This window comes from Oryzias melastigma, linkage group LG4 (genome assembly GCF_002922805.2).
Source record: "Oryzias melastigma strain HK-1 linkage group LG4, ASM292280v2, whole genome shotgun sequence".
NCBI lineage: Eukaryota > Metazoa > Chordata > Actinopteri > Beloniformes > Adrianichthyidae > Oryzias > Oryzias melastigma.
Window position 1 is genome coordinate 31421714 of NC_050515.1, and position 24734 is coordinate 31446447.

The window sequence follows — 24734 nt, forward strand, 5'->3', positions numbered from 1 at the left end:
TGGCATTTTTATCATGATAGAGGACTTATATCAAATAATTTAAGCCCAAAATTGCATTTCTGAGTATTCATTTTTTCAAATTGTGATAAATAGGGAGCAGGCGAAAAAAATGTTGTTTGAAAAAGATGTCCCGATCAGGTTTTTTTTGGCCCGATCCGATTCCGAATCATTTGATTTTGTGTATCTGCCGATACCGAGTCCTGATCCGATACTTTTAAGACATTTAAAACGTGAATACAATGAAGAAACAGATTAGTGTTGTCCCTTAATTATATTTCATTAACCTTCTTTAATCATTAAAAACTTAAATAAAACACTTCTGTAAAGTAGCTTTAATAAACAAGTAATAATACAGCAAATATAAACTAGGAAAAAAATACAATTTTCTTGTTATATTAGTGATAATCATGTGATAAAATTTAGTGACTTTAGCTTTAATATCTTTAGAGCTATTGAACATTTTTGACCAAATGTGATTCATGTCCTCATTTAAAATTCTTAAAAATAAATTACGACTTTATTTTAGCATAAAATTTCATGAGTGTTCAGGAATAGCTGATATCATTATTAGTTTTATTTATTTAGTTATTTTTAAGATTATGTGCTTATTTTTTAAGTTCTTAAGGCATCACATTTTCCGTTTTATTACCACAGTTGTTAATTTTCTTAACTGTTATTTCTCTGTCAGATAAATCAAACAGGCATATCAAAGGACAGCTCAGGTCCTAAGGAGTTATATCACGGCGCTAGCATGTAGCAGTTAGCAGCTGCTGTCTAGCCATCTGTCTGCAGCATGAAGAGCTTCACATTAAAAAGAAACAAATACTCTGTCTCTTTCTGTTAAAATACCTTTATAGGTTGTTGTTTGTGTTAGGACAATAGAGACACTTGCTGTCAGTTTAAAGCGTTTTTAAAAGAGTTATTGGTCCCGGAAGTTAGCTTTCTAGCTAGCTTTGTTTACAAGTTAGCCTTCTGCTTGAGCTGCTGCCGTTTTCTGGTGATGACATTTTGTGATCTTTTCATGACATGCAGACTTGTAGTGGAGTATTTACCCAGATTGATAAGATGAAATATAAAGCTCTGATCATAATGACAATAAATGAAATATCCGATCCTGATCGGACAAAGGAGTCCGATTCCGATCGAGTCCCCAACCACGCGATCGGCCCCGATTTCCGATCATGTGATCGGACCGGGACATCCCTACAACAAACCACTGAAAATATCAGCACAATGAATTCCTAATGACACTTTCATGGCATACTGGTATAGGCACAACAGGATTAAGATCTGTTCATTCCGTGACAAGGGAGGGAGACTCTTAATCTATCTTTTAAAGCACTAATTCCTGAGTACTGACTGCAGCAATTAAACCACATTTCTCATTCTTCAACTCACCATTACGACCTCTGACATCATGAGCAGGATGTAAAAAGGAGATTTTCTTAATATGTCGACTGTTTCCTAATTGGATAGAAAGAAAAAAGGTTTGAAAATAATTTGCCCAGGAATGTTGCGATTGAAGCAGGCTGTGATTATGATACCAACTGGTAGCTAGCGGTCAATCTGAGCACAAATGCAGACAGTAAAACATGTCAAAAGCTTTCAAATGGGTAGACAGCTTCAACATCTTTGCTTTGGCTTGGACGTTAGTTGTAGGTTAGTTCATCACGATAGCTGCTGCTGATGCTAGATGTAAAGAGGTTAACTAAGTTTAGCAGGGAGCCAGTTGAATCATGCTTTAACAATGAGCAAACAGGGAGGCCAACGTGCTCTGACAAGCAACACAGCAAAAAAAGGCGTACGGATATACTAATGAAAAGTCATCAACCTCCTGCTGATGTAAACCGGCTGACCCTGACCTGTACACACATTACCAAACCCTTAACCAGTGTTTCCAAGGAGACCAGGCAGTCTTTTGTCAACAGATAAATGCCGTCAAGTTTCACAAGTAGCCTAACAACTTTAGCTAATAAAATGAGGTGTGTCAAGCAATGATCTTCTCCTATTAATTTGTGTCAATATAACTTGCATTATAATTTGTGATACTTCACTCATACGCACTACCACAGCCAAAAGGAGCTTTTGTTGTTCAATGTTTCCAAAATACATTTGAGACGGAAACAAGAATTTAGAGGCAATAAGTCCTCTCATACCAGGAACTGAAAAGAATAAGAAACACTCCCCAATAGGCAGAAATGTTTCATGTTTATCACATGTACTATTAACTGAGCTTTCAAGCAAGAAAACTCTCAAATTTTGGTAGAGATTAGACTACGCTATGATGTAATAAGAAGCATTTTCCCTGCACAGACAGAAATTTCAGCCTTTATGATGACTCCAAACAGAAAGCTGCTGCTGCTGCTGGCAGCTACTCAAGACTTCACCAAAGTCACAAGTTAAGAAGAAGGGGGCCAAACACATATCAGAAAACAAACATGACTTTTTTAAGTCTTAACCATTCAGTCTCCAGAGAGAAACAAGCTGCCTGTTCTTTAGATGCAATAATCAAATGCTCATTCTTGTGGCTATATAAACAAGTTGAGACAGACATTTAGCCAAAGCTTGTTGCACAGAAACAAAACTTAACCAGCACCAAAAAACACACCTTCAGTTCAAAGAAGCGTCATATATCTATTCCAAAACTACAACACGAGATATGCTGTCATGTGGACTGAGGTACCTCTGAAGCGCATTTGTTTACTGCGGGCAGATTTGGAGAAGCCCATTCCAGGATCTACTTTTATTCCTGGATCTGCCACATCATCTTCAATGGTGTGTCCCATGGCGAGCAGGCCCAGCCTTTTAATGCGCAGGAGCCGTGGGCCTGGCTCTCTGGACGAGGCTGCTCCATCTTCACTTGATGCCTCCACAGAGATGACAGTTGGAACAAGGCTCTTCAGAAACTCCATGTTCATCAACACTTCTCAGGTCTTTCACTGCTGTAATACGTCCATAAGCTGCTGCCATGCCATTCTTCCAAACGGGCTTTTCTGTCGGATCGGCTCCATTTACTGCTGCTACCTACATGCAGTGGTTTCACGTTCACGCAGTGTCGGGGCCTGTATAAAGCCTTGCAGACAAGAACAGACACCGCCTAACAGAGCTGTTCTGACAGGTGTAACTGTAGCAAGCTAACATGGCCGAGTGAGGCACTTCCTATGCTGCAGCATAACCTGTATGTTCTGTGTAAAGAGAAAGCAAACAGAAATGGATTGTGATGTAATGCTAAGAAGGCAGGGCTATGTCTGAGTGCCAGGCACTATCTGGGGTGGAACTAGCCATGTTCAAAAGGAGATAACTCAAAGCGGGCCAACAGCCAATCAGAGCAAGAACGACAGCGGCCACGCCCTGTTAGCCTGAGCTCCTCACCAGTCAGAGAGTAGAAATGGAAAAGGAAGATTGACAGATGCTAAAAAAAGGAAAATTTTGTGCAGCTGGCCTGCATTTACTGATAGCTCTTATCAAAGTCAAAGTGCTGTGACTTGGCATTTAAAAATAAAGATACTAGTTTGTTTTTAACAATTTGCTCAAATAGCTCCCACTTGTGCTTGTGCTGAATTGTAACAAAAGCAATGAAGGGTAGTGATGGCTTGGCTGGACAGCCTGTACCTGCAGCAAACCCGTCCAAAGTTCTGTCGCTGCAGACTCAGAGAGAGGTGACACAGTGCTGACTCTTCTTAAAGAGAAAGAAAGAGGGAAAAAAAAAAAAAAAAAAAAAAAAAAAATCACACTGTCTGAAGAAATCAGCTATTTGCTAATGCGTGATCCTGACATCAAAACTTTCAACGTTTTTCTAAGACATCCAACCAACCTTCAGGCTACCTCAGAGGAGGAGCCATAGGAGTGGGAGGAGAATCCCACATCATCCTTTATGTTCTTATGGACATTTGCTGTAACAGTCCTGTAAAAAGGAAAATCCTGCTTCCTTTCCTCCACTTTTCCTGCAGAATCGTTGCAGCAGCAGCTTAACTGCTTCTTGTTAAGTGGCCAGTTTCTGAAGAGGTTTTTCTGAAGTATTTAGCAATCACATTTACAGGGTCAAACTAAAAACAACTAAACTAAAGCATACTTATGATCATTACACTGTTGTAGTACTGGGATCCTAATTTACAGAAAAGGCTGGTTTGGGCACAAATTAAAGTTACTTAGTTATCCTCACAGTACATTCACACTTCCACTTTAGCTGCATCAGCAGCATTGCTTCCTATTGACTTTCAATGAGGTGATGTCAAGCATTTGCTGTAATGAATTGTTTGTCTGCTGCATCTCTTGGAGTGCAGTCTCTGGGCCAAAACAGTAAGCAAAGTTTAACTTAACTTTTTAACCTTTAGTTTATACATTTTTTTGGGTACCAGTGGCTCAGTTGGTTGAGCAGGTCTGTCAATGATCAAAGGGTTGGTGGTTAAAGCCCCGCTCCCCCACTCAACTGTTATTGTGTCCTAGGTTAGATCAGGGGTGTCAAACTCAATCGCACTAGATCCAAAACACACCTTAGGTCGCGGGCCAAACAGGATAAACATTTATTGAACAATCTAAAACTATATTTTTAAGACTTTAGGACTGTAACTTTTTAACATAATTATGAACTAGATATAAAGCATTACCTGCAATGGCGCTAGTGTGAATGCTGAAAGCTGAATTTGGCCACTGAAGATGCTAGTACTGATAGCTGAAGATGCTGAAATTGATGGCTAAAAACACTGAAACTGAGAGCTGAAAACACTGAAACATGATAGCATGTAGCTGAAATATTAGCTAAATCCCAAAATAGCCTAAAAACTGAAAAAAGTCTATATTAGCCAAAACAGCTAGCATGTAGCTGAAACATTACCTGAAAGCCAAAATAACTTAAAAATCCTAGTAAATGCCAAAATAGTCCAAAAAGCTAGCATAATACTAATTTGTAAAACTTTAAAAGTGTAATTTTTTAACACAATTATGAATAAAAATGCAGTAATATTCCAGAATAAATCAACTTAAACCTTGACTAACTTTCAATATTTTACTCTACATAAAAATATTTTTGTCAAAATTATACAAGTTATAAATAAGCGCTAGTTAACATCGAACCATTAATAACAATAAAATAAAATGATCTGGAGGGCCGGATAGAAATACCCAGAGGGCCAGATCCGGCCCCCGGGCCTTGACTTTAACACATGTGGGTTAGACCCTTCACTCTCCCTGCTTCCAGCGTGGCTCCACTGGTGTGTGAATGTCCATAAATGTCCTGGTGATGGTTAGAGTACTGGCAGCCACGCCTCTGTCAGTCTGCCCCAGGACAGCTGTGACTACATCACAAAGTATGAACTAGATACACATTGTAAGCATATTGAGCATCAGGAAAAGCACAGAAAAATCCAATCCATTGATTGTATTAATTAATGATTGTCAAACTGTGCAGATGCCATTTATATTTATGTAAAAGATTGCTTTATCCTCTTATATATATGAATGCATTGAAAAATTATGTTTACTCTGCAGAGCAAAAACATGACAGTGTTTGTCCTCAATCATTTTAGAAGGACTGCATCAAGTATTGCATTAACCAGGCATTAACTTCTTCTTCACTGATTCTGAAAACCTTATCTTCCTGTGCCAACATCCCACATGTCTGCTGCTTCACAGGAACTAAAACATTCCACAATTCACACACAGTACGGGTGTCCAAACTTTTTGCAAAGAGGGGCAGATTTGCTGAGGGCCAATCATTTGGACTGCATTCTTGGAACCCTCAATACCCTTCAAAAGGGTCAAAACAAAGACATTCATGGATCTATTTGACTGAAAGTGGATGCATCAGAATAGAGCGGAGCAGGAAGACTGTGGTCTTTCAATTGTAGCTTCAATGTGAAAGTATTTAAAATGCAATCTTCAGTCCTGCATATTCATTATATTTTTAAAAAAATATTTAAAACAGGAACTTCAATTATGCAATGTACTAAGAGGAGGCGTTTGACTGAAAAAACATCAAAACTTTTCTCAGAACTTGCACAGCCTCATCATCTATGTTTCCAAACAGTAACTTTCACAAATGATCCAAACAAATCCACATAGTTACAAATACAACAAGGCAGCACATTTATTTTTTGATGGGTTTTCTCATTAATATGCAGCAAATTTACCTGTTTAGGCGAAGAATATAATGTTTAACAACAACTGATTTACAGCTGTGATAGTCCACATCTCTATTTTCACTCAAAAAGTCAACAATATTTTACACAAACTTACACCAAATTAATTTCTGTTTTCTGTTATTTGTTCCCACAAAATGTAATGTACAAACTAGCAACGAGGAAGAAACTTGGTGATATTAAAATCTAGACTAGGACCTATACAATGATGCCTCGGAGCTGAAGCAGCAGATCTAAAAAAGTCTTACAGATTGAGTCAGACAGGCTGAAGAGGCAAAGATAGTCATCACTGGGTCTGAGCACCACAATGGTCGGTGGAGGCAGCTGTGGTTTGCTGAGGCCAGGTCTGTGCTGCTGTTGGGTTAGAACAATACTTCTGCACAGGAGGCCCACATCCCAATCAGCCCAGGAATGTGGAAGAGGAAGCCATGGGAACAATGTGCAGCGTTCCTAGGCTGTTCTGGGTCCCACCCATTTCTGTCTTCTTCTGCTTTCAAGCAGGAGAAAACAGGAAAACTGAGGAGAATGGGTAAGTTTTGCAGTCAGCTGAAGGCTTTCACTGAACTCTGCAGGAAGCAGAGGCTGAGTACGCAGGAACCTAAACTGGAACTCCAGCTTCAAGTAAACAGCTGTCAGACAAGCTCTGCACTGCCCCCTTATGGTGCAAACGGAAAGCACCTGAAAATGTAAATAAACAGATAAAAAGTGAGTGAATAGTTTCCTCTGCAAATTGTCTTCTATTTCATAAACATTTGCTTAAAGTAAAAAAAAAAAAGTCAAGGTAAAAAAGCCCAAATGTATATGCTTCAACACTATTAAATCCAGCAACATTCTTAAAAATGTTTTTATAAATAAAGAACACTTAACTACTTCATTAAATAGAATATAATTTTACTTAAATTCATTGCATTTATTACTATTATTATCATCATCATAATAACTTGTACAATTGTCTTCACTACATTCCTGTTATTTAGGTAAATAATTAACCCATATGGAGATAAGATGGATTAAAATATTGTAAATTTCCTTTCATGTATATATATAAAGCCACTCAAACTTTATGTCAAAAGATTTCAACTTAACATTTGTTCGTTCAGAAGAAGCTTTCACCTAGAGTTATTTTATTGGGGAGACAAAATAAATTCATCGCATATTTGCAAAAATTCAGATGTTTGTTTTCATTGGAAAAACGCAGACATTTCGGAGGCCGACTCTAGGATGATGTCATGAAATGGGCGGCACCCACAAGCAGCGAAAGATGGAGCTTTTGATAATGAGGCGTCTTGGTTCTGGGTAGAAAAAGAGCTAACGAAAATAACTCGTATTTCATAAATAAATAGCTTTTTTTAGTGTTCCAGAGGTAATATATGGTTATATATGTGGATATAGTTTACTCTGAAAGGCATAAGAAAAGCATGATATAGACCCTTTAAAACAAGGGTTTGGTTGACATCTGAAAAATGTCAGAATGTCACCTAACCACATTTTTCATCAGAGGAAGGCTTTTTTCTTGCCTATGTCATTTGAGAAACAACTGTCCTGTCCTTTGTTTTATATAATAATACAGTTCTACTGTTTAAAAGTGGTAATTAACAGAACACAAAGCCACAGTTAAACTTGCCAACAGTCATAGGTCAAGTTGTTCAAGCTACAACTTTTTATTTTTATAATCCTGTAGCAAATATGTGAAGCACCTTTGTTTTGTTTTTTTCACGCTTGTTGATTTTTTTACCTGAATCGCCATTTACCTTTGAGCTCATGTGATTGCACTGCTTGTCCAGTCAGAATATGATTATTAGACAACACAATCAAATATGTCTTCATTGCAGTCATGTTTCCCTCACCTACAGCATGAAGTTTGAAGTCTGAAAGGTACAAAGCAGTGACTACATTTTAAAAGAAACAGCAAATATATAATAAAAAACAAACAGTGTATCTTAGAATCTGTAAAATCTCAATGACAAAACTCAACATTCCTGCATCAGTGGCAGTCACAAAGATCTTGGTTGTAGAACAGATGAACTGGCTTAAGCCAAAATCTGGAAATTAGATTTTGTTCATGTACAGCATAGTAAGATTATACCCAGCAAATGCTAGCAATAAGTTAAAAAAAAGCTAGGACTGGAACCATTGACTATATATATATGAGAATTGGATTGACACCCCTACCCCCCACTGTTCCCAACAAGAAATATTTGCTGGCTCCAAGAAGCCAAAATCTCAAAGACTTCTATAGAGATATAAACAGCTGTTACTCAGCCATTGTATTTGTCAGAATCAACATTCTTCTCTGATACCTTTTTTTTTTTTTTTTTTTTTTACATTTCTTAAAAAACCTTATTTTATTCATTATATTTTTTTCTAGAGCGCAAGTTATTCAAATATATAAACTGACCAATCAGATGTTTCAATAAAAGTGTGTGGTCTCAACGTTCCACATTCAATATGTTTGGCAGATTCTCAACCGGAGAAAGGTAGTTTGTCCTCACTCGGTGGGTGGAGTGCTCCTGCCTCAGGTGGAGGAGTTTAAATATCTTGGGGTTTTGTTCACAAGTGAGGAAAGATAGGAGCGTGAGATCGACAGGAGGATTGGAGCGGCGTCCACCGTTATGCGGTCGCTGCACCGGTCCATTGTGGGGCAGAAAGAGCTGAGCCAGAAAGCAAAAATGTATTTGTCTTTAAAATAAAAAGGGAAATCTGGATTGAAAGAAGTGCGATGATGAAAGTAGAAATATTTTAGTTATATAACTGACAGATTTGGAGGGTTCAAGGTAGTAAAATACTGGTCCTGGCTTAACAGCTGCTGCATGCAAAAAAAAAAAGTCTTGTGCAGTCTGGTCTAGTTGTTTGGTCAAAGTTCAGCTGCTGTGATCAAGGCACAGCTCACCACGCTAAAGGCTGGGCTTGTTTGACAGGGACAAGTCAATGTTGAGCAGTACAGCACTTTATGAATGTCCTTTGCTAAGAAGCTGCCTTTTTACTCTTTTGGCTTCCATTCTGCTAAAAACAGCCACAGTCCAGCTTTTTTCAGCCTTTTCTGCACCAAGACTAAAAAAAATTAAATAAAATCAGATGTCTGTTTTTCAATCTGACAGCCAGACAATTGTGACCACAACTGTAGGCTGCATGTTCATCAGCTATGTTATAGAAACAGAGAGAAGTTTAAGAAGTATTTTGCATAATTGTTAATAAACTTTATTACATAAACACGCAAACAAAACTCTTTGTCCTGAGGAATTACAGACACATAAATGTGAAGCTGTTTTATTCTCAAATCTTGTTTTCTTTGTAACTTTAAAAAAACGGATTTGTAGTCCTAATCTACATTACAGACTCCACTTCTCATAGTAATATCTGAAAGTACTGATATTAAAAAAATCTTTTGTTTTAAAAAGTGCAACAATTTCAAATATTGAGTTTGTCTTTCAGGGCACCCTATAAATGTTTGGTGCCATCATGGTTTCATTTGCAGCTGTATTTTCAAGCTGATTCACATGGGGAGCCAATAACAATCTGATGACCCGCTGCCGTTAGACGCCCAAAAAGTCTGTAAAGTCTCTGGAATTACAGATGTTATGAACTAAACCAAACATGAAGTGCAGTTTCAAAGCAGGCACTTATCCTATAATCTCATCAGTGTCTGTTATAGCTCCTAAAATATAAAAAAAACACAAACGTATGCGTGCATGCACAGATGAACACAGACACACAAGGTTCACAGAGATACAAAAAAAGCATTTCATCTTGACCCCCTGAATGTCTGTGATCAGGTAGAGACACAATGTGTATGCATCGTCTTTGTATCATGATTGGGATCGACCTGTGATCTGCCAATCCATTATTTTAAAAAGCCAAAACAAACAGGTCTGTGACAGACATGGTTTTCATTGACCAATAACAACCCTTACAAGTAAAACTGCAATGGAACAGGAACTGAAATAACTCCCTTATTCTGCATGACGCATGCATGTGGCTTCTTGACACAACCTGACCTTCAGATGATTTCAGTTTAGGCCTTTATGACCACATATCTTTTGTGTAGAGAGGGCACACTGGAAACACCAAAACATTGTGCCACTGTTGGAATTTAGATAAATCAGATGCATTACCATGTATTGATGTAGCAACAAAACACATTATTGATGTTCAATATAGACATCAGCAGAGTCGAGCATAACCTCTGCAACATACCTTATAGGACACCATACCATGAAAAACAACAGGTTTTAAGCGTATTATATTGTTCATGCCTCACTATAAAGAACCCCACAGCGGTATTTTGATCCGTTTACGCATTTCTGATTAATCCTCTAAAAATCTGTGCTCTCAACAGCTGACCCTCCCATACCCAAAAAACAAGCGGGTCCTCACGTGCTGATGTCACAGAGTGAGACCGCCCCTTTCAGGAAGAGTCTGCTTGAACAGCTCAGCCCCAGTCCAACACCAATACTCAATTTCTCCACAGAGCTAGCAGTGATCAGCAAAAAACTTTCATTTTAGATGCAGAATACTGTATATCTTCTAATTGTGTCTTGTCTTCAATAAATTCCAGGTAAAATGGGTGATCATTACTTTAGACACGGGGCTCCTTTATGACTCCCCCACCTCCCCACACTCGTGCAGAAGTCGATTGTATTTGTGTTGGGAACCAGTGTAGCGATGGCCGGGGATCCTGAAGGCAGGTATATGGTATGTGTACCCATATTTGAAAAGATATGGATACTGTTTATTTTTGTGGGAGAAATGATGAAAGAAAGGTTCCAGGATGACGTCATGAAATGGGCGGGACCCACACGCAGTGGCAGGCGGAGCTTCAGGAATAGAGTCGTTTTACTTCCAGGTAGAAAAAAACTCACAAAAATAACTAATAATTCATAAATAATTTGTTTTTTAATGTTCCAAAGGTAATATATGACCATATATGTGGATATAGTTCACTCTGAGAGGCTTAAGAAAATCATGGTATGGCCTCTTTAAGGCCATAGATTTAGGGCTGAATTTGAAGAGGCAGAAATTAACAACAATTGCGACAGATTTTTGGTTTTACACTTGAATGATGGAAGCAAACCACGTGTTATACTGAAACTTCCATTGTATTTACTGTAGTAGCAGTGTAGTACAGCAACTTGCATAATGGCACCATTGTATTTCTGAGACTTGGTCAAACCTTTGGGTTTCCCAAACCTTGAGATCTCCTCGGTTTGCACGTGCAAAGTCCTGCAGGACTATCCCAGCAATGATGTTAGCCTTCTGCTGGCTCGGGGAGACAGGATTAAAACTACCTCCTGAGCAGAGTAATAATCTGAAGATTACTCCTACATCCAAGAGGCAGTTACATAAGCATTAGAAGCCAGAAAAAATCGTTTTGACTGTTACTTTTGTGGTTGACGTGTTTTTTAATGACATATATATTTATAGTGACATTTGTTTCCAAGGTTAGAAGGATTTAAACTAAAAAGTCCTTTGAAAGCATAAGCCAGTATTATAGAACAAAAAAAACTAAGTAAAGAGTGCAATACGTTTCTAAATATTATCAAACCACAGTACAACAAAGGAAGGAAGAACAAGCCCTCAGCCACACAGCACCCAGACAGAGAAGTTAGGGTGTGAGAACTTCCACTTTACATGAACTCTGTGGACAGATGGGGACATAAGATCAATAGAAATGGCAACTAAAAACAAAGCTTTGGTGATATAAAAGCCATGCCCCAATGACATGCCAATGAACTCACTGGACTTTCACCCCCAACAAATGAAGCAAACCTGGGATTCAGTCACTTCGTTCTCACACTGAAGAACTTATGAGTAATGCATTCAACTTCCTGCTCTGACTCAGTGACTCCAAAACACAGAAATTGTAACCGCAGAGAAAGATGAAGCCTACCTGCAATCACTGAGAACGCTGCAGCTAATTTCAATTCACAAACTAGCTCCAGCTTTTGGATTTGAAAAAAAAAAAACTTTTTTTATGTCAGCATTATGTGGATGTGCAAAAGACACTTTGACATATTGAAGGGATACAGATCAGGTATGATCAATACTAACTTAATCCACGAAGGAGCAAAATCAATAAGGCCCAATCCAAATTCTTCCCTTCTCCCTTCCCCTCCATTTGAAGGGGGAGTGTGAGTGTGTCCAGGAAATGTATTTTTTAAATCCGACCCTCCAAACGGAGAGATGTAAAGTCCTCCGTCACAAAGGTAAACTGCGTCACGCTGAGAAGCGCTTCTCATCACCTGAACCACAGAAATTTACATTTAAATGTAAGTTATACATTTTTGTTGTAGTATGACCTTTTTAAAGTTATAAAACTGCTGTTTTTATTTATATTCAAGCTCTGGAAGCTCCGTGCTAACGCTAGCGGACCAGCGATTATTGGTGACGTCACCAAACGAAAGTGACATCCGAAATATGAGACACAATTTTTCCATAACTCTCCGTTTGGACATGAAACATGAAGGGGAAGGGAGAAGAGAAGAATTCGGATAGGGCCTTAGAATGGCAAACATGTAGTGTTTTCCATACTTGTTTTGCAAAACAGGCAATGCATTGCCATAAATTCGACAGGCATCTGGAAGCTTCTATCTGGCGACCTCAACGCTAAATGATAGCCCTGACCATCTGTAATCACTACTTCTTCAACGGAGACACGGCTGGCTTCCTCTGGCCTGAACAGAGTTTGAACAAACGCAGTTTCCCACGTTTGATGGGGCATTGTCTCAATCTGAACTATAGCCAATAAATACGGACAATTAATTTGCAATTACATGCATCTAAACCTTAACTGGGGCCATTTTCAGAGGAAAAACAGGGTGGTTTCTTTAGCAAGGCAGACCCAAACATCAATTATGCTCCAAACCTTCTTTCCCAAAGCCAAGGATAATCTCGCTCAGCAGGGCTCAATTATAGGTTATTTCTAGCTAGACTCAGCCCTCGTTGTGCACTACATTATGCCAAGTCTTTTAATGCAATAAATGAAAAGAATTTCTCGTTTGGTAACAAATCTCGAGGGTTAATCTACAATAAACAAGGAGAACACTCTGCTACTGGTTTTATTAAGGTCAGAGAAGTTGTGATCATAACTACACACAGACAAACAAATGTCACTGTGAAGAAGTTGTGAATATCAGCTCGACCGTGTGACAGGAAGCTTTCTTTGCGACATGTGAATATCCCATGAATAGAATAACAAGAGCAGCAAGGAAGGTTTAAACATGTGTGGGAACTTTCTCACTTGATCATCAAGGTTCTAGCTGTGTAAACAGAAAAAGCAAAAACATGCATAAGGAGGAAACTGACCCATCAGCTGTGGCTCCAAAGCAGGTGACCAGCTGCAGTCATACGACACAAATTGTTCTTTTAAGAAAATCCACATCTCATCTTCTAACTAATGAGGTATGATTAAAAGAATAAGAAAAAAGAATAAAACCCCTAAGATAGAGAAACTTTAATTAAATGTTTAATTAACCCCTTGATGCCTGAATTTATTTCCAGCTATAAAATATATTTCATTTGTTCTTTTGATTTCATGTTATAAATCTGTACGCAACATTTGTAAGGTAGAGAGACCACTACAGTTATGAGCTTGCTGAACCATTTTTTTTAGCAATGCAGTATTCTGAAATGCAGAATAAACAGTTAATCCTCACAGGGAGCAGCTTAGTTAGAGGCCACAGTGGGGATATTTTACTGCCCCTACTTTTTCTATCCTCTTACTCTTCAATGCCATTGAGGTCTTACAAGACAACACTACAATCAATGAGTTCTCCATAATATAGAAATGTATCAAAGAACATGGTCCACATCTGCACCACCTCAACAACCAATCCTGTTTGAGAGTGTGTGGTTTAAAGTCCTACTCCGGTCGTCTTTCGATCTACTGTTAAAGCACTCTGAGTGGTATTTTAATCATCACTATGTCGTTTTTAGCCGAAAAAAAAAAAAAAAACCTGTGTCAACATAGTTTCTGTGGAGCAGCAGGAGTTCATTAGAAATTCATCTCTGAGTTGTGGGTGGAACTGTTTGTGTAGAGTAAGCCTGTGCTCATTTCCCATCATCCCTTTGTTTACACGTTCTTGCAGCTACAAACATTAGCAGTGTCACAAAAATAGGGAACGATAATGGAGCTATCCAGTCGTTCAGTTTAGATCCAGATTCCAGCTCAGACGAGGAAAATCAGACGTTCATGGATCCATTTGTCTGACAGTGGATGCATCAGAATGGAGCAGAGCTGGAAGACTTTGGCCCGCTAACTGAAGTTTGTACGCAACAACCACTAGCTTTTTCAAACTGCATTTTTTCTGTTGCTTTTGTTTTACAACAATTTGGATAAAGAAATACACAGAATTGCAACTTTTATGCTTATTTTTCTTAATACATGTCCTCCATCAACAATTTTAGTTGGGGTGGATCTTTAAACTGCTTCGTCTGAAAGTTTTGGAAAAATTCATAGAATTACTCATTATTATAATTAAATGACAGCATACCAATAGAAGAGAGGAAGACGGTAAAATTACAGATATATACAAAAATTGTGGTGTACATCAAGGGTCCCCAAACTTTTCCTTCTCAGAGCCACATAACTGTTTTCTTCTCTGACGTGGGGCCGGGTTGGTTTGTAGGCTAACAGAAAAAGTGTAACAATTACAGTCTAAACTTTTGTGTCTTTCCAGAAAGCCACACAGCCACATTTTAAACAACTGATTTATGTAATCTTCACAGGAAAAAACTTTACTAAAACATTTTAAAAATGAAACCAATAAATTAGGCCCAGGTATCTATAATTTACAGAAACAATTGGATTCACAAGAGCCTGAATCGATTTGATTCCGACTTTTCGATTCTTTCAATCCCCTCAATTCAATTCAATTTTGAGTTTACACATTTACACACATTTGTTTAGAAATACATTAATAATCTACTATATGTTATATTAATCTGATCCAGTTCACATATATTATTGAAATAATGAGATTGTTAATATCAAACATGGATTCTCTAAAGTAGAAGTTCTAACAAAAATGTTCAGATCATTAACATTGTAAACATTGTTCTGCTTCTCCTGGAGGACGTTTAGTTTGGATACTATAGCTTACTCCAGAAGAAGAAGAAGAAAGTATGAGCAAAAAACTGTTTTAGACTAAAAATTGTAAATTTAAAAATATTTCCTAAAAAGAGTTTGGAAAACTCATGTCAGTGAGTTTATAAAGATGTTCATTTAGTCAGTAATGTATGTTTAGGTCGACCGCGCGTTAGCATTAGCTGTCCTATGGGAAATTCCATTAAATGTTGGCATCAAGCTGGCGGGCTTTATGTCCTGAAACGATCTATATTTTTATGAATCCATTATTGATCTGTTAAGCTTAAATCGATTTTATCAACCCACCCTTACAATAAAAGTCTTTCCTCTCCCGTCATAGTTCAGACTGCAGAAGTCACGTTCTCTGTGGGTCTCGACTGGCTAAATTGAGAAAAAAAAAGGGGGGGAAAGTGTCTGATAGTGTTTGGGGGTTGGATCCGGCCCGCGGCCCATAGTTTGGGGACCCCTGGTGTAAATACACACTACATCACATATATTTACATACTGAAATGATAAGATTGTCCACCATCTACCCCCATAATAACCAAGGAATGCACAAAAACCTGTCTTCTGGATCTTGCTGCTTTGTCCTCCCAATAGTTGTCCACAGTCTGCACAGTGCACTGACCGGATTAGTTTATATCAACCAGATAAGATTCAACTGCTTTGTTTCATTTTGGATGAACAGGAAGACTAAAGTGCAGTGCTTTGATTTAAAGAAACTGCTCGAGGACTCATTGCAATATGCTCATGCCCTAGCATGTTACGGTTTCTTAGATTTAAAAAAAAAAGAGATAAGAAAAAATACATACATTTTAGAATTAACATTTTGTAAACAGTACTGCTAGAACCGCATAAAAAAAGCTTTAAAATAGAAATGTAGCGAGCGTGTGGTTGTTTGTTTTGACTGCTACGAAACAATAAAACAAACACAATAGTTCAGATTCATTTTTTCCTTTAACCCTCTTTGTTGTTATTGTTGCTGAACAGCATTAAACTGGAGCATAAACAAGGAAAACACTGAAGAAAATACATGTACAACAGACTATGGTCCATAATAGCATTTAGTTAGCCGCTAGCCTAATGTTAACTCTGTGGAAAAAAACTGCTAATGTTAAGCTAACTAGCAGGCTTTACTTTAAACATTTGTCAATGCTAAGTGTGCCTCTAACCACCTCACAGATGTCGGGATAAAAAGAAAAAAATGGCTGATTTATCGGCTGAGTTGAAATTTTAACTTCCAAAGGAAAGCGATTAACTCTGTTAGCAGCGCAGCCAAACTCCTTATTAACATGCTAGAGCAGCAATGGAAACCTCTACGGCAAAAAGTTGATAACGGAACTTGGAATAAGCCGACGTTAAAAACAGGCGATTCCGACCAATATGTCCTCCCCGACCGCACTGTTCGTAATGCTGACATTACTCACAACTTGAGCTTTTCCGTCCTTTAGAAGAGCTTGGTGGTTAGCTTGCAGACGTTCTTTTCATTTGCCGAACAAGCGTCTACCTCCTGGTCCTCCTCCATTGGAAGGATTTGCGTAAAGGTGTTTTTTTTTTTTTTTTCTCGGCGTTCACTGTCAGAACTGACGCAGACTGTTTGGTCTACCTTTCTTCTTTGATTGGCTGTCATGATTTACGCCCATATTCATTATAAAATCCCATTCGTTGAAACGCCCGTCAGTCTTATGAAACGACCTGTTGATTGGATGACGTCTTTTACGGAGCGTACCATTTCGCCTTGTAGGGGTCACTGCGTAATCACAGTTTCGGGCTAAAGTACTATCTGTGTTTTTTATTTTTATTTTTTTGTTTAAATGTGAAGCCGTTCTAAAATGCTAAGTTATGACAAAAGAAGCTATACGTTTTTATAAAATGATACAACGTGTGCACGTTTTAAAACTATGAATGGTTTATTCTTCCAAACCAAACTACATTTTTAGTTTGTTGCGTCAATAAATTTTCTTTAAAATGTGAAAATTCCTGTCATAAATGTTGAGTATAATCAATTGTTGTTGTTGTTGTTGTTTTTTTAAATACTTTTCATGTCAGTTTGTACCGTGGCCAAAAAATAAAAAGGAGATCAATAAATCAATAAAAACAATCACAGCACCAGACTGCCTGTGTGTGTGGATGCCTACTGCATATTTAGTAGAACAACCAAACAGTGATTTTCCAGCATTGTAATAGGACCTGAATGTACTTGGGTTCTTGTTTGCTGTGGTGATGGACGGACTAGATGAGGTCAGACAGGAATCTCGGAGGACCGTGGTGTTTAGAAGAGATACTCAAGGAAAGGAATGAAGTTCAGCCGCAGGACAGTGAGGTTACAGAGGTGAAGAAGGTGGAGGACTTTAAGTACCTGAGGTCATCTTCCAAAATGTGAAAAGCTGTTTGTAAGCAGGTTGTAGAGGGTGGAGGAAGGTTTCAGGTGTGATGTGTGACTAAAGAGATCCATCAAGCATGAAAGGAAAGATGCCTTCCAGCGTTCGGAATTCTTAAACGTAACCAAAAAGTAGAAATATTCGAAACATGATGTTATTCATTCATTCATTCATTCATCTTCTTGACCGCTTTTTCCCTTTCGGGGTCGCGGGGGTGCCTGAGCCTAACCCGGCTACTGAAGGGCGAAGGTGGGGTCACCCTGGACAGGTCGCCAGTCTGTCTCAGGGCCAACATGATATTAACCTAAGAAATCTAAAAATAGGGTTGAAACAAAATCATTTAGACAGAAAGGAAAACAAGAATTCTGACATGTGAAGTCTCCTCCTGTTTCCTGCAGCAAATGGACGTGTATGATGATGCGCACAATGCTCTAGTTTGAATATGTGTGGTGGTAAGTAAAATTCTATTTAAAAATAAGTTTGCACATTTAGAATTCAACCAAATTGGACTCTTGTGTTGTGGTGAAATGTGAGTGTTTTTGTGCATATGCAAGGTGGAACAACTGAGGCTGGTGTTCTGGCTGGGACTGTCCTGGGACCTGTCACAGTGAGTGTTTACCTGCAACAGACTGGTGACCTGTTCAGGATATACCCCAGGTTGCTGGGATAGGCTCCAGCAACCATGTGACCCCAAAAAGAGTAAGTGGGTTCTGGAACTGGATAATCCCAGCTACATAAAAGTTGCTACCCTGCTTTTTAACTTTAAACTTTTCTATCTGTATTAGCTTGCGTGAATTTGATGAAGTAGTAAAGGTAAAATCCTTTTAAAACATTTTTAGTTTTCCAAGTTTATGTGATAAGACACGTGTCAAAGTCAAGGCCCAGGGGCCGGATCCAGCCCAACGGGTTATTATATCTGGACTTCCAGATCATTTTATTTTATTGTTATTAATTGGCGTAACGTTATTTTGCGCTTATTTCTAATTAATATCATTTCAACTAATATATTTTTATGGAGAGTAAAATATTGAAAGTTATTTCAAATTTATTTGGCTAATTTAGGCCTTTTAAAAAAAACTTTAGGCTGTTTTGGAGTTAGGCCAATATTTACATGCTAGCTGTTTTAGCTAATGTAGTTTTTTTTTGTTTTTACATCTGTAGTGTAGTTCTCTCATTGCTGTGAATTGAGATGAGAAGTTTAGTTAGGAGATGAATGGGAAAGTTTTCCATCCATCCTTCCATCCATCCTGTTTAGAGAAAGGAGGTTGAGTGAGAAACTGTAGTCTACATCTTATATAAATGATTAATAAAATACACACATTTGTTTACATATTAGTTTGTTGGGCTTAATAGCTAAGACATTTTAAAGAACAGCCCAGTCTCTTTAAATGTCCACTTTACCTTCAGAAAAAGTAGAAACAATGCACCCTCTAGTGGAGGATATGAAAAATGACAACAAAGAACTTTGGACAATTTGTCTTTTAATTCATAAAAATGTTTAAAATCTGGTAGAACAAGGCAGGAAGTCAGCACCATCTTCTGGGTTTCTGATGAGGCTGAAAAAGAAAAGCATGGACAATGTCTGTACATCATTTACCTGTGTGGCAAATGTGTCTAAAAGGAGTTTGTTTCAAATCTTTCACACATTTTTTGGACTTCTTTTCTTTGCATTGTCTGTGAGTATTACCTTTTGACCTCAAACCTTTTCTGCAGGAACATCCTCAGCTTTTCTCTTACACTCTTCACACACGTGGTTGCAGGGTCTGTGGAGACAACAGAAGGTTTGGTGGCAAACAAAAGATTGAGGACAGACATGATCAGAACAGATAATTAAATGCTCTATTAAACATAAAAAAAAAGATGTTTGGCGACTTAACGGCATAGTGTTGCTGGGCGTATTTATAACACTTTGAAAATTTCTGGACAGAGAAAGTTTGAGACAGGAAACTTTCAGGTATGGGATTTTTTTGTTATTTGTTTTTAGAATGTCAAAAATCACTTTAAATTTTAGATTATTTGAGATATAGATTACATTGTTTGGTCACAAGTGTTGGCAACAGGGACATTTTACAATTATTCAAAGGGACCATACCATGAAAAAAAAACTTTTTGAGTTTTTAAGTGTATTATAATGTTTATTTCTCACTATAAAGAATCTCAAAGTATTTTGATCCGTTCATGGATTTAAGAGTAATCCTCTAAAAACCTGCACTCTCAGCAGCAGCCCCTCCCATACCCACAAAAACGAGCGGGTCCTCACGATCTGACATCACAGAGTGACACCGCCCCTTTCAGGAAGAGTCTGCTCTGACAGCTCCACCCCCAGTCTAACACCAACACCCAATTTGTCCACTGAGCTAGCTTTGATCATTTTAGATGAACAATATTGTATAGCTTCGCATTATGTGCTGTCTTTAGTAAATTCCAGCTCAGATGTTTGTTACTTTAAACACGGAGCTCCTTTAAATCAATTCAAAACTACAAACCTATTATTTGTTCAATCTATTTGCCTTTTTTTCAAAGCCAAAGAGCCACAATGGCGGGATGAAGGAGTCGCATGTGGCTCCGGTTGCAGACCCCTGCTTTAGCAGAACTCATCTTCATCATGGCTGACTTGCTGTTCTTAAATGCTGAAAAGTGATTGAAGTTTCATTTTCCATCTTGTATCCAGGTAGAATTCTATTTCCAGTCATTTCATTTCTCCTAAACTCCACAGTTAGCTTCACAAATGTCTGTAAATGTTTGAAGTCGGACACTTTATTTGATCCACAGCTGGACTCAGACTTTTGTCTGGATGCCGTATCAGGTATTCCGCTCTGTTAACAGCCTGATAGTGCAGATATAAGGCTTGTAAAACCACTGTTTACTCTACCTGTGACCCGGATGGCGGCGTCCTCTATCAGACCTGGGTCCAAACTCTCGCGGATCCTTTATCCCAAGCTCCTGAAACTTGTTTTGACAAGTTCTAAAGTAGGAAGCTTTTCCCACAGCAAACCCCAGGAGCCCCGCCACTGAAGAGACAAAAGAAAGTGTAGTAGGGGGGGGGCGATCATGTTAATACCAATCACAATAAGATAATATAGTACAGACCTGCTAGTTTTGGAAACGGACCAAATCTTTTTGATGATTTCCAAACACCTGTACAGTGACAAAACTGTTACCAATGTGAATGAGCTGTGAGACACACTACATTGCAACGAGCCGACGCCACAGGTTTATGTTACCATTGTAAATGAGGCCTCCAGTGACCGCCATGCTGCCCAGAGAAAGGGGAAGAGCTGAACGAGGGAAGCAGACGGAAGATCAGAACCGGAGAGACCCTCACAGTTCCTGCTGAGGAAAACTTCATGTGTTCAGAAGACAGCAGTTTAGAGAACAAAACAACTCTGCTTTTCAAGGTGCCTTTATGCAGACTCATCTTACCTGCAGCAAGCATTAAGTGTCTTTTGTTGAGAGAATACCTGGGAAATGTTAACACTGAAGAAACTCCAAACGGGGCCAGACTAAGGTGTGTTTTCAGCAGCTAAAAATTGCACAATCGTAATTGAAAAACCTTAGGGAACACTTTTACGACAAATACAAATATAGTTAAAGGGAAACTTTAAAAACACCTCAATTTCCTTTTCTTTTTTGCTAATCAGGCTTTGCAGCTGCTTTTGTTTTTATAAAACACCCTCATCTCTTGCTGGACGCATTCCCTTCTCGTCATGAGGTGATGGGTTAGATAAAGAGAGAAAACTGCTCTTAACTAAGACAAGACAAATTCAGGAAACCCTGATTGAGAGTTTTTGAGTGTATTTACCAGCCTGGCTGGTAGGAAGTGAAGGGACAAAGAAATTGGTTTCATAGAACAGATTCCTGTTGACTTTTCCACTCCTGAATCCATGTGGGTGTTCCAACCTTCACTTGGGACCCTGTCATAGTAGTTGCACTCCTCTTTACATGTGGCTGTTCACACCCAGATCCACACAACACTGGTTTTGTCTCACCTGCCAGAGTAGATCAATCTCTAACCATCATTTAGGCCGCATGTATCAGAGTCGAGGCCGGGGGCCGGATCCAGACCTCCGGGTAACAATGTCCAGATCATTTTATTTTAGTGTTATTAATGACCCAATGTTATTTTGTACTTGTTTCCAACTTGTATAATTTTGACAAAATATTTTTTTAACAAGAGTAAAATATTAAAAAAGTTATTCAATGTTTAAGTTGATTTATTCTGGAATAATATTCCTGCCTTTTTATTATTCATAGTTATGTTAAAAAGTTACAGTTTTAAAGTTTTAAAAATTAGCATTCTGCTAGCTTTTTGGACTATTCTGACATTTAATAAGGTTTTTTTTAAACTGTTTTGGAGTTGGGCTAATATTTACACACTAGCTGTTTTTGGTAAATTAGGCTTTTTTTCTGTTTTTTAGGCTATCTTGAAGTTTAGTTAATTAATCAGCTATAGGTTACCTGTTTTGGCTAACCTAAGTTGTTTTGTTTTTTTTAAAGGCTAATTTGGCATTTTGCTAATATTTTAGCTGGCTATCATCGTCAGCATTTTTAGCTATGAACTTCAGCATTTTCAGCTATCAGCACTAACATCTTCAGTGGCCAAATTCATCTTACAGCATTCACACTAGGATTATCACAGCTAATGCTATATATCTAGTTCATAATTATGTTAAAAAGTTACAGTTTTAAAGTTTTAAAAACTTAGGTTTTTTTTGATTTCCAAAGTTATATTTGTTTTTAGAGTCCAATTCAGCCCAGAATCAAAAAAGGCTAAACCATATTACATGCATTTCATGTAGTGGCCTTTGGAAAAGACTAACAAAACTATAAGCTAAGCAGGAATGGGCCAAGTACAGAGCCTTGTGGAACACCACAACCCACTCCTGCATGAGTAAGAGTAATGATTTACATGACAAGACTAAAAATCTATCTGTTAAATCTAACTAAACAGCTCAAAGCAGCATTTGGATGACATGTTCCAGTCCCTGGAATGAATAAATTGGTGATGAACAGGTACCGACACTTTGATAATTTGGTATTTCTGCTCCCATCACTAATTTTCATGGCAAAGTAAAAACAGTTAGAATCAGATACAAGAGAGAAGTTGATGATTTACAGGAAACCATTAATTTTGTTGCATAACTGAGCTTAAGGTTGATTGGGAAAAATAAAGCTATATGTCATAACTGCATTTTTTCTAAGTCAGTGTGAAACCAAGGACCTTTATATAATACAATGAGAACTCATCTTGTTACTTCATTGTTTTTTCCCATTTTTGTGTCACTGGGAAATAGGTTTTAATTTGCTTTTTATTGTTCAACTATATAGAATTATTGCAAAAAATCGAAAAATATTTTTCAGCTATTTTTAGTGTTGTCCTTTTAAAATGAACAAATTCAATCTCATTCCTGTGACTGTGATTCTTAAAAGAACTAACAACTTTAGTAATTGAATTTCAATGTGACACTGAATTTTGAAGTTTGTGGTCTTATCACTTCATAAACGCCTGATCTGAGCAGAAGTGTTGACATATGGCCGAGAACCACATTGCTGTTGTGTCTAAAACAGTTTGCAATTAATTTTTTATTCCTCCCAAAATAAAGTTTGCAATGACCCCTATCCCCACTCCACAATAAAGTGCAAACATATATCTGAAAGAATTTAAACCTAAAATGGTTCTGCACATGACATCTGGTATCATTACTAAAGTATCCAATCCAATTTGTTTGGATTTCAAATTTATACACATTATAAATATGTTAATACATTTTCATTTCTCAGTGGGCTGTGTTCATCAATGAGGGAATGAAATTCACTGAGATGATAGATTGAAGTCAAAAAGTGTGTCCACGTGTGGGCTTCTGTCAGAGCCTTACTCAAGCACAAAAACTATACCCATATCTCCACTAGAAGCTGCTAACAAGATTGCTGAGTCATTGTGATAGAGTAAGTATTTGAGAAGTTGCAGATTACCTCTGTACCAGAAACTTTCTTCTTGGCACTCCTTCCAAACCTTTCTCACGTCTCCTCTATGAATATGGGGATCACTCAGAGGGCACTGCACCAAACACAGGACAAGTATCACTTCTGCCCCACTGTTGAAACCTGAAGGGTCAATCCTTCGAAGCCCCTCACCTTCCAGCCTTCTTTCCCTGCAGCCGGACCGCCGTCAGCCGCTCCAGCTTCCTCCGTCTTCACTGCCTGCTCGATTGTTTCAGAAGTCATGACCGGGAGAGTTCCAGACGCAGTTGAGATGAATGCTGCTCGTGTGTGTGATTTTGTGTGTGGCTGCAGTAACTCCTCCCCTTTCTTTATACTCCACCCCCACTGTAAACACTTTGGTTCCTGATCCTTCAGAACTACAGAAACACAACAAAAAGGAACCATAAAGTATTGACAAAAGAAAAAAAAGCTGCTGATCATTTCTGGTCATTTCCTCGCGACTCTCCACGTCTTGAGTTGTAGTGTTTTGTTTTTAATCAAATATTCCAGTGGTACATTAAAAACATATAAACCTCTATCCATATAAATTGACATTGTTTTAATGAATAAAGAATCTCTAAGCTTTACCCAGAAAAGATATGAGTGTGTTTACTTAGTGCATTTGCTTTGCATCTGAAGTTTGTGTATGAACATGTAATGAAGCCTTTCTTTGATTAAAAACGATGAAGCTATCTGAAATAACTGAAGCTAAAAGCTGAAAATGCTGAAGCTGATTGCCAGCTAAAATATTAGCTGAATGCCAAATTAGCCTAAAAAACAACAACAAAAAACTCAAGTTAGTTAAAACAGCTAGCATGTAGCTAGGAGTTTGCTAACCTAAAAAACTGAAAAAAGAAAAATTAGCCAAAACAGTCTTAAAAAATAGTCAAAAAAGCTAGGAGAATGCCCATTTATAACATTTTAAAACTGTAACTTTTTAACATAAATATGAATAATAAAAAGGCAGGAATATTATTCCAGAATAAATCAACTTAACACTAGAATTCCTGAGCCTGCGCAAATTTGCGCAGGGAAGAGTTCCCCCCCTCTAGTCCGAGAGCCCACATTGTTGTGTCATGGTGGGTCACTGATGAGCCATTAACTTTCCCATGTATATGTTAATGCAGCATGTAGTACCTAATGTGTATTTGA

At 38.0% G+C, this 24734-nt stretch overlaps 2 protein-coding genes across 11 annotated transcripts in view; both read right to left on the reverse strand.

Annotated features, from left to right (window-relative positions):
* The window catches only part of fryl (furry homolog, like), a 95573-nt gene extending 77784 nt beyond the window's left edge, over window positions 1-17789 (reverse strand). For 4 of the 10 annotated variants that reach the window (XM_024258970.2, XM_024258967.2, XM_024258969.2 and 1 more), the window contains exons 1-2: window positions 2684-3232; window positions 1399-1464 (exon numbers count right to left, since the gene is read on the reverse strand). In XM_024258970.2, coding sequence (XP_024114738.1) covers window positions 1399-1464; window positions 2684-2918 — 301 coding nt within the window. In that variant the 5' untranslated portion in view covers window positions 2919-3232. Of the gene's footprint in view, window positions 1-1398; window positions 1465-2683; window positions 3234-16646 lie in introns of those variants that run through there. The other 6 variants (XM_024258973.2, XM_024258966.2, XM_024258968.2 and 3 more) reach the window with 4 other exon arrangements.
* Window positions 17790-19048: 1259 nt separating this feature from the next.
* Window positions 19049-23959, reverse strand: ociad2 (OCIA domain containing 2). Its single transcript, XM_024258963.2, has 7 exons — window positions 23736-23959; window positions 23574-23658; window positions 20825-20878; window positions 20691-20738; window positions 20473-20611; window positions 19288-19363; window positions 19049-19156 (listed from the first exon to the last, which is right to left on the reverse strand). Exons 1-6 carry the CDS (start codon window positions 23823-23825, stop codon window positions 19297-19299), a joined length of 483 nt encoding a protein of 160 aa, XP_024114731.1. The 5' UTR covers window positions 23826-23959; the 3' UTR covers window positions 19049-19156; window positions 19288-19296.
* Window positions 23960-24734: the final 775 nt, after the last annotated feature.